The 13,199-nt window shown below is 54.2% G+C and overlaps 1 protein-coding gene across 10 annotated transcripts in view; it reads right to left on the reverse strand.

Annotated features, from left to right (window-relative positions):
* Nucleotides 1-13,199, reverse strand: part of KCNT1 (potassium sodium-activated channel subfamily T member 1) — an 80,340-nt gene that overhangs the window by 23,740 nt on the left and 43,401 nt on the right. For 8 of the 10 annotated variants that reach the window (XM_027687631.1, XM_027687632.1, XM_027687629.1 and 5 more), the window contains one exon: nucleotides 437-516. In XM_027687631.1, coding sequence (XP_027543432.1) covers nucleotides 437-516 — 80 coding nt within the window. Of the gene's footprint in view, nucleotides 1-436; nucleotides 517-8,550; nucleotides 8,593-13,199 lie in introns of all 10 variants that reach the window. The other 2 variants (XM_027687638.1, XM_027687636.1) reach the window with 1 other exon arrangement.

Below are 13,199 nucleotides of genomic sequence, written 5' to 3' on the forward strand. Positions count from 1 at the left end.
AGGCTAATCTGGGTGGCTGGAGAAGGAGTGGGTAGCTCACAGCCTGTCCTGGCTGTCCCCACGGCCTCAGGGAAGCACATGGGGACACTCACTCCCTGATGGGGACGTTTGCTCTCTGATAACCACAGGCAGCTCCGGACACCCACCCTGCTCCCAGTCAGCTTGTCCAGCTGGTTCCTGTGGCTGTTCCCAGGGAGCAAAGGTGGCAGGAGGCATCCCATCCTCCTCATTCAACCACATCCCCCAAACCAAGTTAGCCAACACCCAACAGAAAGGCCAAGAGGCAGCAGCAGCCCCGGGCTGGGGACACAACAGGGACACAGCCACCAGCAGATGGCAATGGCTTCTCATCCCACAGGACAGAGCGTGGCTCTCCTGGCTCGGGCAGGGTTTGGTTTCCCCCAGAACACGCAAACTCCATGCACAGAGCACTCACTGGATCGCTGGTTTTTGATGAAGAAGAGCTTCAGCCGCTCCTTGAAGGTGTTTTCATTCACGTAGAACTCGACCTGCACCCTGCGGGGAGAGCGCCCGGAGGAGCCCGTCAGTGGGCTGGCAGGTCAGAACAGCAGCCCCCAGGAGCCCTGTGCCCCCATCCCAGCTGGGGGACCACCTTTACAGCCCACAGATAACCCTGGACTCAGCCCCAGGCTCTCAGCTGCTCCCACAGTACTGAACCACCAGTACCACCAGTACCACCAATACACGACACATCAATGACTGTCAAAGCAGCAGGTTTGACCCACGGGGCCAGGTCTGCTTTGGGCTGAGGGCTTTGCTTTCATTCCCACACAACCAGATGACATCAGACCTACAAACTTCTCCTTCCACACACACTTTACAGTGTCCAAAACTTCTCAAAAAAGCAGTGGCCTCGGAGCAGCCTCCCCCAGCAATGTTTTATCAGCTCCAATTCCCACAGTTGCAGCAGAGCAGGGGCTGGCAAGGGCAACGTCCCCAGTACTGCCCTGGCTCTGCCTGGGTAGGAAAAACATTCAGCATCGAAGCTGTTAAAAATCAATTCAGCTCTGAAAGGATAAAATTTCCCTTTGTTGCTAAGATACCACATTTGGTCATTCCAGAAAAACCCAGGAGCTGACAACCAACTCCAAACATCACTTGGCATCTGGAGCCACTGGTGATTCGTGGCACAGGGACAAGGCACTGGGACAAGAGTCAACTGCCAGGGCACTTCACAGGAACCAGCAGGGAGGAGCCACGTTCCTGGTGAATCCAAAAATGTCCCATCCACTGCTGTGACCACACGGGCAGTGTCCCTTCATCGGCTTCTCCTGCCTCCACCCCTGACCCCCACCCACAGCCCTCCTGCCAGTCCCACATTCCGGGCGGATGGGAGAAAACCTCACCAAGGCTGGAGGTTCCTCCCCATGGATGTCAGCAGGGGCTGGGATCAAGCCCACCCGGATGAAAGGTGTGTGGGCAAAACCAGCCCCAGCTCAGCTCATCTGTCATCACCTCCCCTGGTGCTTTATAAACGCCTGCAGCCCTTTGCAAACCCACTGCTGACCCCGGGCAGGTTATAAATCACACTGGTCCTGCCAAGTGCCAGCAAAACGGGATCAGTTCCTCCTGCTCAGCTTCAGATTGAGCAAGACAAAGTCTTCTCATTATTAGTCCAGCCCATAATGGAGTTAAGTGCCATGAATTAGCCTCTTCCCCCGTTCGCTGTATTCAACAAGTCCCTTAAGTAAGTCCTACTGTTATCACTCATTTTTTAACTCCACGGAAGAGCTCATCAAGACCTCATTAATCAGGCCTATCTCCCAGGCAAGGCACAGATGAGGGTGAGCAAGTTCCCTGTGGCAGTCATTAAACTGCCCAGGTTATTCTGTCAGGGGCACACGTGGGGCCAGCTCCGGCCGAGTGTGTCCCTGGCACGGCCACCGGGCCGGGATTTATTGGGAAGCAGCTGCTCCTCGCTCTGACACAGAGGGACAAACAAATATTCACTGAGCATTAACACCCAGCTGGTCGGGCAGCAAATTGGGAAGGGGGTTTATGAGCCCCCTCGCCCTGGGCCCCACACCAGGCAGCCCGAGAGGCAGGAGGGTGGTCAGAGGGGTTTTCCACTGAACCTGGTGCTTGCTCACCACGAGAAGGGAACAAGGAGGCGGGTGGGCAAGGACAGACCCCACTGCAGGGAGAGAGCAGGAGAATTTACGGGCCCTGGCTCTCAGGCACGATGCCTGAGGAGCAAAGAGCATTAAGGCAGACCTTCAGAAACCCGGCTTTAACACATGTCAAAATTAATCGTTCCCAAAGCCAGGCTCGGCAAATAATTTTCCAGTGCCAGGGCATAAATCATCTCCCATGACTGCTCACAACACTGCACACAAGCTAATTGCTCCTTCTCCATATTAAAAATGCCCAGGAAATGCTGGGAACTGGCTTTCAGCTTGGACAGGAGCGCTGAGCACCCCATTCATCAGAGTCCCTCAGGATTAAGCGCCTTGAGGAGACGGAGACTTCAGGGAGCACGATTCCTCTCCCAGACATTCGTCTCTGTATCAAAGAAACAAACAGCAATATAAATCTCTGTCTCCAGCCAGATGGTTCACTGATCTATAGCTCTGCAGCCCACCTCGAGATGATGGATATAATTGCTGGTGGATAAAAGAACTAAATGATTAGATCTAACTTTTCATGACAAAGTAGCCCATGTATTCATCCATCCTCGTGGCTGCAGGAGGGAGAACGCTGGGAAAGCAGCTGAAGTAGGTCTTGGGAAGGGGGGGAAAGGGGTGTTTATTACTGAAAAAGAATAAGGCAATAAAAGAATGTAGAAAGAACATGTTCCTGTGCAGATAATCTGCCCTCCCTGTGAGCTGGGCTGAGCCCCTGGAGCTGTATGGGGGTCCCACTCCAGCACTGGCACCTGCTCTGCAGCCAACACCCCACTGGCCCAGGGCAGAGTGAGGGATGGCTTTCACCAGGCAGCTGCACCATCCAAGAATATCAAAGCTCCTACTCCCTTCCCAGCTAAGGAAAGGAGATGATATCATGTAAAACATACCCTTTAATTTCACTGTCAAGAATTAACTTGAAATAAAAAATCAAGCGAAACTCTGACTGCGTTGCCACCCCAAAACACACCCCGAGGGCTCTGCCTTCCCTGCAGCTCAGACAGGATGGTCTGTTCAAGCTGCCCCCTCCCTGCTGCCATGGCTGGGCATCCCCCCCACTGGGAACATCCTTCCCACTGCCCAAGCATCCATCCCACTGGCCAAGCACCCCTGCTGCCAGTCAAGCATCCTTCCCACTGGGAGCAACCTCCCCACCAGGACCATCCTTCCCACTGGCCAAGCATCCCTCCTGCCAGCCAAACATCCCTCCCTCCAGCCAAACATCCTTCCCACTGCGAGCATCCCTCCCACCAGCCGAGCATCCTCCCCTCTGGCCAGGCAGGGAGGTGCCAGCCCAGCCCAGGCAGCTCCAAGGGTCACCAGGAGTGATCCACCCTGCAGGCAGGGAGAGGCAGCACAGCACACCCCTGCCCCCCCCTCTCCCCCCCTGAAACCCCCGGGCCGTGTGGATAACGATCCCAGCACAAGTTTAGCTATAAACCCTGTGCTTGGAAGTGTAATTACTGCTATTATGCACTTCATAATGCCTGAGCGAGTTCATTCTCCTCGCTCCGTTATTTATTGTACTTTATTAATCTAAGATTAGAGGCAATTTGTTGTAAGATGATGAGCTCCCAAAAAAGACACAATAGTTTGTTCGGAAAAAGTGCAGGATGAAAGACCAGGACGAGCACATCCCACCCCACTGGCATTAAAGTAGACACTGAGGAGCACAGCCCTGGCTCTGCACCTGTACCCTCCCCAGGGAGCTGGGGACAAACACAGTTCTCTTAAAAAAGAGGGAAATACAAAAAACAGCAGCCCAGCTGCAGCCCCCCATGTGGGCAGTGCAGCAGGGACAGGGGTGAGTGGAGATGTCCCCCCAAACCCTGCATTCCCAGGACACTTACATGGGCAGTCGGGCACAGGCAGCTCTCTCCAATCCCCACGGCATGTGACAACTGCTGGGCTTGGCCTGAAAGCTGAGACATCCCTCCCTCCCACTCCAAAATCCAGCTCCAAAATCCACCAGCCAGTCAAGGGAAGGACCTGCCAGCTCTGCCCTGGGACCTGCCCCAAGCCACACTGCTCCTTTCTGAAGGGCTCGGGTGCCCCAGGTTGGTTTTGCTGTGTTTTATAAGACACCTTTTGCCATGAGAAATGTGGCTTCAAATAAATATTCCCCTTGACAGGAAAGAAAAAAAAATCTTAGTTTTTAGCTCCTTGCCCTCACACTCCAGCTGGGTGGGAAATGCTGTTTCCAACAGAATCCTAAAATGGTTTGAGTTGGAAGGAGCCTTAAAGCTCATCCCATTCCAACCACCTGCCATGGGCAGGGACACCTTCCACTAGACCAAGTTGCTCCAAACCTCATCCAGCCTGGGACAATTTCTTGTCCCAGGAAATTTCTCAAGAAATTTTCCCCATCCCATAGCAGGATGCAAATGAGACTCTTCAGAGATTTCTTGGGGAAAAAAAAGAACAAACAAACCAACAGGCAAAATCCTAGAAATCTCTGCAATACTCTGCCAAGGCAGTGCAGTCCCAAGTGAGACCCTGCTCTGACCCCCTGCTCTGGCTCAGAGGACAGTTGTCCCACAGGACAGCTCTGCATCCTCTGTGCAAATCCACCTGGATCAAATACATCAGAAACGTTGCTGTGGCCAAGTCTGGAATTAGGGAAATGTGCTGCTGGCCCGGGGGGGCTCCCCAGAGACTGTGGTGCCAGGCACAGCTCCGGGCAGAGGAAGGTGAGGAGCAGAGCTGGAAGCTCAGGGCTGCAGCGTTTCCTCTCCCAGCATCCTGTGGCACGAGGAGCAGCAGAGGATCCTGTGCAAAAGGCACGAGGATGCTGGGAGGGCACCACGCCATGGCCAGGCTGCCTCCGGTCCTGCTCAGCCTCCGGAGCATCTGGTGCCAGGGCACCAGGGGAACCTGAGCTGAGGCCAAGTCCTTCCCAAATCCTTCACAAACCACCAAACCAGCCAGCCCGAGGCTCAGGTACCTGCTGATGGCAACCACACTGACCACCCAGGCACATCTCCTGCACCTCCAGCCCTCCTGATTCCCCTGGGGATGCTCTTTCCTTTTTTCCCCCACTGTTTTCTTGCTGCTAACAGATGTTTGGGTACAGAAGCTACAGTGAGACAGATCCCACACTGAGCTTTGCACACTGACCCCCTCTGTGATCCGTGTTTGCCACTCTCTGCCCATCCCAGGGCAAGCAGAGGATGGAGGGGGGGCAGCTCCAGCCCTTCCCACCCGAGCTCCCGGCTCGCCGGCGCAACGAGCTGCTCCCGGAGCAGGGTTTGGAGATGGAAAAGTGGGAATAGCTGTACAGGCTGTGTGCACACAGACAACCTGGCTGCCTGCCAAGGGGAGAGACAGGGAACAAGCTGCCCCCACGCTCCATAAGCAGTAATTGAACAATTACTCAAAGGAGGAAGGCTGTGGTTTCGGCAGGGCTGTGCCAGCGAGCGTGCAGAGAACGGCTCCAAACACGGGGTGCACGGCCCCGGGGGTCCCTCATCGGCCAGGGGGATGGGTGGGTTTGCCCCTCCAGTGGGGCAGCCAGGCAGGATTGATGCTGTGCCACGAGCCAAAGGCGGCTGGACACCCATCCACTCCCCACCGAGCCGTGAGGAGCTTTCTCCATGAATGCCTCGGCTTCTCCAGGGCACCACCAAAAACACCCAGGAAACCTCTCACTGCGGCAACTTCCCCAATAAATCTCTGGCACATTTTTAAACAAGAAAGCACGAAGCAGCCAGAGAGGGATGGGGATCCAGGGCATCACTCCATCCCCCACTTTGAGGGGCAGAGCCCCCCTGGCCAACAAGGGAAGGGGAGAGGGGAGACCTGTCTCAGGGAGAAGGGCTGGGGGCAGGAGAGAGAGTTACAGCACCTGGGAAGTACATGAGAGCACTGGGGAGACCAGTGGCAGAGGCTGCATAGTCCAGAAGGTCAAGTATTCCAAACAGGGAAAATCCACCTGGTTTTACTGTATCACTCTCATCCCACGTCCCCTAGTAGGTGCAAGACTGAAGCTGCTTCCCCGCTCATTCTGCAGGGTCCCAGATGATCCCGATGGATCAGGGCAGTGCTCAGGGCTGAGGCTCTCAGCAGGTCCCACAGCAGCCCCTGACAGGCACTGTCACATCCACCACAGCACTGTCACAGCCATCATGGCACTTTTACAGCCATCATGGCACTGTTACAGTCACTGTGCCAACATCGCATCCACCACAGCCCTGTCACAGCCACCATGGCACTGTCACATCCACCACAGCACTGTCACATCCACCATGGCACAGTCACAGCCACTGTGCCACCGTCACAGCCACCACGGCACTGTTACACCCACCACAGACCTGTCCCAGCCCTGTGGAAAGGCAGCTGTTCCCACCAGCTCCTGCGTCCCCAGGAATGAGTTTGCTGAGCTGCCCGGGCTCCCGACAGAGCACATGCTGAGCCACACCACAGAGATTAGCAAAATTGAGTCCCACATCCACGGCCACACTGCACAGAGAGTCAGGATGCCATGCCCTGCAAGCTCGAAAACTTGTTTCTCCCAGATTTCGTGCATTTACCACGGGAATAGCTCAGGAAAGAAAATCCATCTCCTGTTTTATTATGGAGAGTGATTTTTGCCCAGAGAAAGGATTGATATTGCCAACCACTCTGCAGCAAATTAAACCCAGCTGGGTGCAGGTAATGTCATCCTGGCTCCAGCAGCAACGCTGCAGTTTTATTTTTGGGGGGATGGAAAGCAAGCTCCAAGCAGCTACTTCTGGAAAGACCCTGCCAAGACCAAGGGTGGCTTCAAAGGCCAGTCCTCAGGACAACTCAACTTGCACCATGAGAAGAGCAATTCCCTGAACTCATCCACACAAGCACTCGTGTGCCAGTGGGAAAAGGGCTGGGCAGGAGGCACCAGGCTGAGGGCACTGAGCTGGGACACAGGCTCTGGCCAGCCAGGAAAGGCTTCATGAATCTGCAATGATATAAAAGAAATCTCCTGCTGGACGTTTTGTTCTTTTATATATATATATATATATATATATACACACACACTATTTTTTATTAGGGAGGACATTGCAATGAGAATGGGATTTTTATCGATTCCTCGTTCCCTGAAGGCAGCTGCAATCCCTCTCCAACTGTATTCAGCAGCTGCAGGGCTCATTTCCAGGCACCAAACCAAGCACTGGAGGAAGCAGGGACACACTCAGGGGTTCAAGCTGGAGATCACAGAATGGTTTGGGTTGAAAGGGACCTTAAAGCTCATCTTGTTCCACTTTCCTGCCATGGACAGGGGTACCTTCTACTAGCCCAGGTTGCTCCAAGCCCTGTCCAACCTGGCCTGGAACACTTCCAGGGATCCAGAGGTAGCCACAGCTTCCCTGGGCAACCTGTGCCAGGGCCTCCCCACCCTCCCAGGGAAGAATTTCTTCCCAATGTCCCATCTAACCCTGCCTTCTGTCAGTGGGTAGACATTTCCCCTTGTCCTACCATTCCATGCCCTGGTCAGAGTTCCTCTCCAGCTCTCTTGGAGCCCCTTTAGGCACTGGAATGTGCTCTGGGATCCCCTGATCTCCCTGTGGGGTCCCAGGGCTCTCACTCAGCACTGAGGACACATCCCCAACCGTGGGCCCTGGGCAAGGACCTGCTCATCCCTCAACTCATCATCCCACTGTCTCCCATCCAAGGTCTGGACGCTGTTCATGGCTGGGCAGTGGCACCACTTGCTCTTAATACAATAATTATAATAGTTTGAAAAGATTAAAACCCCAAAGAATGGAATAACATGCTGTGTTTCGTTTGCATTATTTGTTTTGCAACACTGGAGGCTGACACTCATGAGTCTGCTCCTCTAATTGCTTGTGCTGACGAATCTGCATTGTTTAATTAGGGTCTGTGCATGGAGCTCATGGTTAATGGGTAATCACCAATCTGCTGCCAAGGATATCACTCCTTCCCCAAGAAACCTGCCAGTCCCTGGGTGCAGATAATCCTCCCCATGGTGGGGATCATTTCAGAAGGGTTTGCTGGTCCCATACACAACTCCTCGGTGCCAAGAGCAGCAATGAACAAATCTTGTGCTTAAAAGCAGAATAATCATGGAATCACAGACTGCTTTGGGTTGGAAGGGACCTTTAAAAGTCAGGGACACCTTCACCAGACCAGGTTGCTCAAAGCCCCATCCAAGGTGGCCTCGAACACTTGGAGCATCCACCCCTAATTTAAAGCCAAGTCCAACCACTGTTCTCAGCAGCAGTACTGCCCAAAATACTTGGCTCACCAGTGCACACACACCACGCAAACCCCCCCAGATTCCAAGGGGTTTCTGCTCTCTGGAGAACACTGTTGGCTCCTCCCTGCCGGTCCCCGGGGCCGGCGGTGCCAGCGCAGCCCTCGCCCCCTTCCCGCGGCGCCAGCGCGGGGAGAAAACACGCGGAGAACTTACTGTGAGAAGGAGGAATCCACGCTGAAGTCCTCGGCGTGAGGCCTACAGAGCGAGAGCATCACAGCAGGTGAGGGAAGGCACAGCCACCCCCGGGGGGGGGGGGAAGAAACGGGCACAACCACCGAGGCTGCGCCGCCGGGAACGCCGACACCGCGGCACCGACATCACCCCAGCGGGTCACACCACGCCCGGGATGCCTCCCCGTTCAGGCCCCACTGGGGGACACCAGGGACACAGTGATGCTCATGTATGGCCCCTTTAAGGACTCAGCTCCGTGGATAAAAGCAATTTTTATGCCCTTTTTTTTTTTCTTTTTTTTAAATGAGCCTCGCAAGCGGCATCGCTGCTCTGCCACTAATCAGCGTCACGCCTTCTCTGCAGAGAAATTAGGTTTTGGGAGGTTGGTGTTTTTAGGGGTTGGGGGTGCTTTTGGAGGAACTCAAGTGTCGTGTTTCTCCTGGGCTGGTTTTACAGGCACAAGTGATGAGCGGAGAAGGGAAAATAAAACAGCATAAAAAATAAATCAAATCAAATCAAATCAAATAACAGAAAGGAATAATGAGGGTAAGGGGAGGTGAGGGCAGGGGGAGAAAGAAGAACATAAAGAAATATGAGAGCAGGTGGGAGGCAAAGGGCCTGTGCTCATGTACTGTACATCCCACAGACAGACAGACAGACAGACAGCACACAGGGCTATGAAACTCAGCAATTAGAGCTGCAAAGGGAAACATTCCCTTTGCAAAAGTGATGCTCTTCCAGAGATCCCTGGGATGGCTCTGGGTCCCCATCACCACCAGCATTAGCTGAGCCTGAGCCCTTCCCTGCTCCAGCAGTGCCCTCTCTCCTCTCCTTATTTACCACGAGCCAGGACAACCGAGAAATATCATCCAAGCCAACGGGGCACTTGCAGCTCATAAAGATTTTTCTTGTATTTTGCTTTTGCTTTATGAGGCCGCAGCACTCCAGCACAGTGCAAAATAAATAAAAGCAATAAATCCACATTTCAGCGAAAATGCGAGTCCAAAGGAAGCCGATCCATCCCTCAGCTCCCGGGCGCGCGGAGCTGCCTCCCTGCGACGTGATTTACTTTGCTGCTGCTGCTGCTGCTCCTCGGCTCTGATCCGTGTGAAGGCTGCAGGGGGGAGCTCAGAGGGAGCACAGGATGTGCCCAGTGGAGCCACCACCCCGGGGGACACCAACAGCAATGTCCCCACACCTCAGACCTGGGAAAGCCACGGGAGATGCTCCGTTTGAGAGAGATGCCGGGGCCTGGCGGGAGGGAGCAGGGATTTGATGTGGGGTGAGGTGATGCCGTCTAGACACAGCCCCACCTCCCACGAGGCTGCACAAGGAGATGGGTCCCCAACCCTAAATGGGGAGTTCCTGGGGGGTTGGGGGGCAGGAGGGGCTGGGGACAAACAGGACACACCTTGTGCTTATCAGTTCCCTTAAAAGCAGCATAATCGTGGAATCCAAGGATGGTTTGGGTTGGAAGAGACTTTAAAGCTCATCTCGTTCCACCCCCTGCCATGGGCAGAGACACCTTCCACTAGACCAGGCTGCTCCAAGCCCTGTCCAACCTGGTCTGGAACACTCCAGGGATGGGGCAGCCACAGCTTCTCTGGGCAACCTGTGCCAGGGCCTCACCACCCTCATAGGGAAGAATTTCTTCCCAGTATTCCACCTAACCCTGCCCTCTGGCAGTGGGAAGCCATTCCCCCTTGTCCTACCACTCCAGGCCCTTATCCAAAGTCCCTCTCCAGCTCTCTTAGAGCCCCTTTAGGTACTGAAGGTCTCTCCAGAGGCTTCTCTTCTCTGGGCTGAACACCCCCAGCTCCCGCCCCTCTCCCACCTGCCTCTCACCCCTCTCCCCTGCTCATTTCCAGTTTTCTCGTGTGACGCTCCCGGAGCAGTGAGCTCACACCAAGTGGTCCCTCGTGCTGTCTCTCACAACAAGAGCAAGCCCTGGGGTGGGTCTATCAGCTGTGCTGTCCCTCGGAGCAGTCCTGGCATTTATTGGTGACAACCATCCCAGATTTTCTCCAGCTGCAGACCAGAGGCAGGCACAGCCCTCGGGAAGGAGCCCGCCAGCTCAGCCTCCCTCCTGCCAAATTGGATTATCCCACGTTAGCAGCAGGGGCTGCTCAAGCCCCTCCACTTGTGTTTGGTTTCGAACAGTAGCCTTTTATGCCTCACAGAGATGTTTATGGGGAAAGAATCAGCGGATGATTTGGTTTTCTCCTAATCTAGTGCCAGCTGGCAGCCGGGAAGGGGCTCATTCCAGCTGCAGCTCCCCAGTGCACAACAACACTCCTGAAAACCAAACAGCAGAAGCACATTTAATCACACAGCCCCACGGGGTCCTGCAGACCCTGCAGGTCTGGCACCACTGTGGGTTCCAGAGCACTGGGATGAGCCAGCAGGATTCCCAGGACACCTTCCCCACACTCCTCCTTCCCACCAGGCACCCAAATTCTCGTAAACAGTCCAATCGCTGAGAAAATATGGAAATTTTTCTAAGAAAACTAAAAATCATTCCAAATCTCATCCGGAAAGCAGCTGTTTTCCAGATCCCAAAACTTATTATCAGTGATTTACAACAGACAGAACTAAAACCATTTAAGGGCGTCAGAAAGGTTGCACTGGCTTTTAATGCGTTTTAGATAATCTGCTTCAAATTCACCTTTTTATTTCATCCAGATCCCCCTCCCTGGGTATCCCTGTGCAGACAAACCTCAACTCATCTCATTCCTACCCTGGAAAATAACCATGGCACAGGCTGCAAGCCCGACCTTCGCTCCCTCCTGGAGTCCGGGGCCTGGGAGACAAATGCCATACCCAGCCAGGGAAAGCTGAGGCCCCTTGCCCTGGTGTTGCTAAGCATTAAATCACAATGCCAAGCTCCTGGCTGGCACAAGCAGCACCTCCCAGAGAGAAGGGCAGAGCAGGAAAGGATGGGAGAAAGGAGAGGAGCAGAGGGGGAAGGAACTTCACTGCTCCAGAGACACGTCTGCCCCCACCTTTCAAGCTGCAGCCCCTTACAAAAAAAGAGAGGTTTTATTAGAAGGTGAAGAGACAAAGGCACATTTATTATTAGAACAAAAGCCATAATAAACCTTGCTTATGTAAAAGAGAGAGCAATCACCTGCCCACCCATGCTGGAGGCAGCTCCTCGGCTGAGCAGCCACCTTCCACCTCATCTGCCTCCTCAGCTCCAGCTCCAGCACACCCCAGCAAAGCAGTTCTGCTCCCCTGAGCTGGGCAGGGATGTGAGCAGCACCCCCGGGCTCCAGCACCCCAAGAATTTGGGTAGCAGAACCAGCCCCCTTCTCTCCAGGGGAGGAAGGCAGCCACGCCAAGCCCCAGCCCTGCTCCCAGCCCTCCCAGGGCGCTGCGGGATCCAGGTGGCATTTGGCTCATCTGCCTCATGCAGATAATTTGAGGCTAAAAACTGTCCCTGCCTTTCAAGTGCTCGAGGATGCTCAGATGGAGAGAGCAGCAAAGCACAGCAGCAGCTCAGCCCAGCTCACAGAGAGAGCCCTGCTCCCTCCCAGCAAACCCCCTGCCAGCCCTGCGCCTTCTCCGCTGTCTCCTGGATTTTTGGTAAATGAAGAGTATTAAAAATTCACCCCTGGTTCTGCATTTCCTATTCAATTTACAGCCATCATTTCCAAACAAAAAAAACCCCAAAAAACTAAATCATGCCTTGACTTAAAGCCTCTGAGACCTAAAAAGACACAAGTAATGACCTGCCAACACCACACTTGGCTTCAGGCTGTTTAATCACCACTTGCAGGGCTCAGAGGCGTTTGGAGACCAGGGCAAAAAGGTATTAAATCTGATGGCTTTCTCCTCTGGCCATGGGAAGGATTTAATGCCTTTTCACCTTGATCTCAAAATGCCTTCAAGACAGGGTCAAGGCAGGGGGGGTTAAGATGAGCCAAGCAAGGTAAGTGCTCGGGAAGGCTTCCTGAAGTGCTGCTCATGCTCTAAAGACATGAGCTGCACCACGGTTCCTACCATATTGACAGTGAGAAACTCAGCCCAAAATAGCCTGATGTGAGAAGGACAGATGGAAGGAGATGAAAAAAGAAAGTAAAGAGGGGGAGAAGGAACGAGCAAGAGGAAGGGGAAAGGGAGAGGAAGGTGCACACGTCCTGCTCACTAACGCGTGTGAGAGGGGAGGGGAAGGGCAGCCCTCCTTCCCGGCTGCAGGAGGGAGCAGGGATGACCCCAGGAAAGGGATTGAGCCCCCAGCACCCCTGGTTTGCAGGTGTGCTGGTGGGCACCTGGAAAAGCCACCAGCTGCTCCAGGCACATGCTGACAGCCAGAAAAGTGCCACACGGACAAGCCCTTCCACCACCAGAGCACCCGCACAGGCAGGGAGGCAGCCTGGGCTCAGCTGCCTCCTCAAGGTACTTCCCTAATCACAGAAGTACTTTTCCTTGGCTTTCCTCTGCAAAACCCGTTATCACAACTAAAATACAGAAAGTTTGGAAGCAAACAGGCACGGTGCCAAAGCCGCAGCGTCGCTCGCTGCAGCCGGACAAGCTGTTCCCAGCCCACTGTCCAGCACTGCCTGCAGTTCCCTTCCAGGAAGTTGTGCCTCCCCCAGAATCATAAAATCATAGGCTGGAAAGGATGTCCA

The sequence above is a fragment of the Neopelma chrysocephalum genome, unplaced genomic scaffold (genome assembly GCF_003984885.1).
Source record: "Neopelma chrysocephalum unplaced genomic scaffold, ASM398488v2 Primary Assembly neopelma1_74, whole genome shotgun sequence".
Classification (NCBI taxonomy): domain Eukaryota; kingdom Metazoa; phylum Chordata; class Aves; order Passeriformes; family Pipridae; genus Neopelma; species Neopelma chrysocephalum.